A 5,179-nucleotide genomic window follows, 5' to 3' on the forward strand; every position below is an offset into this window, starting at 1 on the left:
AATTCAAGATAGTTATAAAGATTAATGACGTTATTCAGTAGGTAATATTTTCATAATCGTAAAAAGTAATATTCACATCTACGTTTCTTGTTTCTGATGCTATAAACTTTTACGAAGATAAATTACTGTCGTAGCGTCAGAAACTTTTCGTCAGAAAAGATTTTGAAACAGCATACACGACGCGTTTCCATAAAAGTTGGAAGTACTTGTTTTATTGTAAGTCATTAAAAAGATCACGTTGTTCGGCTGAGAAGCATTAAGAAAGAATAAAAAAGAGACAGTCGTAGAATTCTATAAAAAATTATACGAGTATTGCACCTATTTTTGAGAAGAAAAGAGAGACACAGATTTATTTCGTATTCTATTTCTTAAACTTAAAACATTTTTTGTTCGATAAATTGTTTTAAATAAATATCACAGTCTAGAGCTTTTTCAAACAACTACACATTGAATTGAATTTTTATAATTCTGTAATTATGCGGGTGATTTGTGTTTTGCGCTCTTCACAATTTTGTACTAACTTCAGCAGGTTCGCTGGCGGTTCTTTCACAGATTGCAGAAAGAATAGATATGCACAGGCAGACTGAAAAAAATACATTGAAAAAAAATTAAATTATACCCTATCGGAAAATTGAGATTAATTTTAGTTATCAGTAAATTAATCTAAAATATTTGAGCGTTTATAACAGCATTTTGAAATTTGTGTTGCAGTCTATAATTTGATATATTATAATTTGATAGTTTAATACACATTAAATCTGTCATTACGAATTATATTATACATATCTCGTGGATACACTGTAAAAAATGTTAATTTTAACATTTTTGCATGTCTCAGTAGATTAAACGTCTATAAGTTAAAATTAACATTTTATTTTTTACAATATTAAGGGCGCTTTTGAGATAATAATTAGATCAACTTTTTAAAACAATCTTAAAATGTAATAGCATATGATTGATACGATTTGTATATCGAAAGGATTAAACTAGCACACGTGATATTAATCGTACCAGAGAAGAAACAACCCAATCCTATAAAAGCGATGATACATTCAGTTTCCAGAAGCGCGGAGAAAATCAGATTTCCCACGATAGCGGCAACATTTCCAATGATTGCGAGGATACCGATGCTTGTATCTCTGCAACAAAAGGATTCGTTTCTGTCGACCGATTATATTTATCTCTCGCGACGAGACGTACCTCGGTTTCTCGCGTTAACGGACAATAATATGTGGCGAATTGAGGATTGTGCTCGATACGTTTTGAGATTGCTACTGTTCGCGTATACTCACCACATCTGCCACGTGGTTACACGTATGGCGCAATTAATTCCTCTGCAGGAATTACACAGAGATGCGCGGGCGAGAATGCGGAAGATACGGTCGCGCACGTCAAAGAGACGCGCTTATATATTCGCGCGGCATTACCTTAATGGGACGGGAATAACGTCGACATTCACCGCGGTAACGATATTACCCGCTATTCTTGTCGTCACGATAACCGCCGCCGCCAGCGTCAGCATATACGGCGGAGACTGCGCCCAATTTATCCCGAAACTGCTTGCCACCGATATCAGGAGGGCCGTGACTGCAACAATGGTGTTGTATCCGTTAATTTATGGATTATTCCCGCGAAACAATTGTTCCATAGAGGAACTCTTAGCCACTTCTAATCTCCACGTGTAACAAGAAAATATAAAAATAATTATATAATGTATAAAAAATACGCAAAAAAAATTGACGTCCTTTTTAAAAAAAGGAAAATAATATTTTTTTACGTGACTATAGATGATAATATTTTTTAATGGTAGTAATTTTATTGCATTTATTATTAACATAAAATAATTCGTGTTAATTTCTTTAACAAAGTTAGGAGAGATAGTTTTAAGTTTTATACAATAAACGTAACGATATAATATCTTACTCATTATGATATGTTTTCGAAGTTTAGTAGTCATTATGAATCCGACGAGAAATGAAAATATAACGGCAGACGATGCGATAACGGTGGAATTTTGATAAATCACAGAATAGATGGTCCACTGAAAAGCATTAAGGCGCTATAATTGCTATTATATAAATTCTATTCAAGGAAATAGTTAATGAGGCTCGTAATTTGCGGTTAATCGATGATCGGTTTAATTACCTGTTAATTAAAAACACTTGGTGGTTTTATTCTAAAATTAACATTTTAATATTCATTTGACAATAATTAGATTATTAACGGTATGCTTTTTAGCAATTTTTACCAACCCTGAAAAATGTATCGTCAAAGTTCGAACAATTTAAATATTGCCTGCCCGGTAAAGCCACGTGACGGTCCAGCATTTCACAGAAGGTCGGCTGCCTTTCCTTCGATATCCAATTTTCCTCGTCAAAGTTTCGGACAATGATAAAAAGATGCGGCACCCACAATCTCATTATGTGAAATCTACACAATCGAATATGGTATTCGTCACTGCTTTTGAATATTATCGTATCGAGAAGTGTCCAAGGCAAACGCGACTTATCCAAACTTACCCGAGCATACTTCCAAATTGAAGGAAACTTACGAAGCAGAAAGCGGGCAGGTGACTCGTCAGTAGTATCTTCGTGTTGTACAACGAGATGCGCATCCTTTCGAAGCTCGCCTCGAGCATGGGACGCGCCAATTGCGTCTTTTGCTGAACGAACAGAGCTTTTATCTACAACGAGAAGGGAGCGACGATGAAAGGCGCCCTTTTCTCGGCTCACCGAGTGAATTATGCGTCCGATTTGTGCACCGCTATCTAAATGCAGTGGCAAGAGCGGCGTAAAATACGAAAGGCACAGACATATAGTATAAGATAGGGAGAAATATATGTATAAGTATGTATGATACATAAAGCATGAACGGTATAAATTTATCATTGTTTTCATTATCAAGATCTGAATAAATAGATCTGCGAAATGGTGATTTATTGTCCGAAGGTTTCGCGATAAAAAGAGGTGCAAAATTTAAATTCGCTTGGGGTGTGTGTTGTAACGCCCAGTACCGACCCTACCTTCATTCGCCTGGAAAATACGATTTGCGCCTTTCTCCACATCCGTTTCCGCTTTTACTTCGCTTTCTCGCTCTTTTTCTCTTCTCTGCGGACGTGCCATAAATAAAATGTGTCGTTTGTATCTAGCCGAGGTGCTATGAAGTCGCGGAGGATATCTCCTAGTCATTTGTTAAAGCCCCGAAACAACGAGTTTTACTCGATAAGCCGGTAAAAAGTTAATAACGCCCGAATAATGCAATATTGTCGTTTCCCCAAGTTAGAACGAAAATGTCTCTTGCTTTGTGTTTCTGTCAAAAAAACCGGCCAATATACATATAACAAGTGCAGCAATGTTTACTTGAAACATATCGAAGATAAAAATCGGAAAATCTCTGCGAGATCAAACTTTTTAAATTAACTTTTAGCGTGTTATTTTTGGTTTAAGAAATAAATGATCCAATTTGGAAAGGATAAAAGGATAAAGGTATAGAGAAAACTAAGAAATATAGAAATAAAAGTTACATCGTTTCACACGTTATTTGACTTACCGGGAACGTATCCGCAGGTTGGCGGGTGTTCATACAATACATCCTCCTAAGCAATTTCAAGGCAGCATCTGACCTGCCAGTTGCCATGAGATACTTAGGGCTTTCCGGCAACATGGTCGCCGTTACAAGGCCGACGACGGGTGGTATTGAACAGATCAGTATGTATATACGCCAAGTATCGTAGTCTTTGCCAAAGATATCAATGTGCCAGTCTAACGGTAATACCGTCATGCCAATAGCTGTGAAGTTGTACGTTTAATTTATTAAGATAAATCCATGACAACATGTTGTCTTTATTAATTTTCTTCTTCTAGGAAGGATTGTTCAATAGCAATCTTTTCGTCTTCTGGGAAGGATTGTTCAACAGCAATCTTTTCTTCTTCTGGGAAAGATTGTTCAATAACAATCTTTCGACTTTTCGCATTATCTTCTTTGTGACAGGAGATAACGGGAAGTCTTCGCGTACAGAGAATTAATTCTTCAATGGAAATTAATTAATTAATTTCTCATAGCTTTACAATCTCAATATAGTTTGCGTATTCAACTGAAACTATTTGATGCCAATGTGATTCATCGTTCATGTTGCTAAGTAAAGTTTGCTGGTTATTACATACAGGACATCGTGATAGTGACATGTAATCTAGTTTCGAACTAGTTTTGCCAATCTCGATAGCAAGAGCTGTATGAGACTGTTTTTAAATCCTTTTCATATGAATCATTCTCAAAATATTACAGTTACATTTAAACAGATAGAATACGAATAAATAGACGCAATATTAATAATAATTGTAGTTATAGGAAATTATTACAATTATGTAATATAATAATTACGCAGATGCTCATCGCGTAAATAAATTTTAAATATTTTATAATTATATATATAAAATTTATTTTTAACTCAAATTTAGTTTTTGATATATCTTTACAAGCATCGCTTTTGCAAACAATGCATTGTACTTGATAAGTACGATTAAAGGATATTGCGCGATCGCATGTTTACCTGCTGGTACGATGTTTGCTATGGCAAAGAGAAATCCCGTCCATGTGGTGAAGCGGGGTTTATACCTTGCCGAATGGAATTCCGTCAGGTACGTCATCACCATCGCCAACGGGCCGCCTACGCTGTAAATCATAGATGCACGCGTACTCTTATCTTATCGGACGTAAGACTGCGAGGGGAGGAAGTTGCACGATAAAGCTTTGAGCGGTTAAAAAAGGATACGTTTAAACTATTTTAGAAATTTTTAGGAGAAAAGATTTGATTAATAGGAAATATATTATTCTGTTAATCAAAATTCAATTTAAATATATGTAAAATGTTTTTTTTATTAGAATTTTTAAATGAGAAATTTTTAGGAAGAATTCTATTCATTGAAATATGTAACATGAATAAATTTAAAATAATATATTTTTTTAGAGCAAGATGATCGTACAACAGTTGTACTTTAAGGGATTTCTTGAAATAATTTTCTTAAAAGAATCATGTACTTACAAAATCCCGCTGATAAATTTGATTAGTAGAAATATGTGGAACGATCGTACACCACTACTCACAATGTTCAAAATTGAATCACCTAATAATGCGAGGATGAACAATATTTTCATACGTATATAGGGCGTTATATAATCC

At 34.9% G+C, this 5,179-nt stretch overlaps 1 protein-coding gene across 1 annotated transcript; it reads right to left on the minus strand.

Annotated features, from left to right (window-relative positions):
* Positions 1–394: 394 nt before the first annotated feature.
* On the minus strand, positions 395–4,849 carry LOC108775933 (synaptic vesicle glycoprotein 2B). Its single transcript, XM_018542401.1, has 8 exons — positions 4,550–4,849; positions 3,550–3,788; positions 2,520–2,683; positions 2,253–2,430; positions 1,924–2,041; positions 1,428–1,587; positions 1,012–1,139; positions 395–583 (listed from the first exon to the last, which is right to left on the minus strand). Exons 1-8 carry the CDS (start codon positions 4,680–4,682, stop codon positions 504–506), a joined length of 1,200 nt encoding a protein of 399 aa, XP_018397903.1. The 5' UTR covers positions 4,683–4,849; the 3' UTR covers positions 395–503.
* Positions 4,850–5,179: the final 330 nt, after the last annotated feature.

The sequence above is a fragment of the Cyphomyrmex costatus genome, unplaced genomic scaffold (assembly GCF_001594065.2).
Source record: "Cyphomyrmex costatus isolate MS0001 unplaced genomic scaffold, Ccosl1.0 scaffold330, whole genome shotgun sequence".
NCBI classification, from domain to species: Eukaryota; Metazoa; Arthropoda; class Insecta; order Hymenoptera; family Formicidae; genus Cyphomyrmex; species Cyphomyrmex costatus.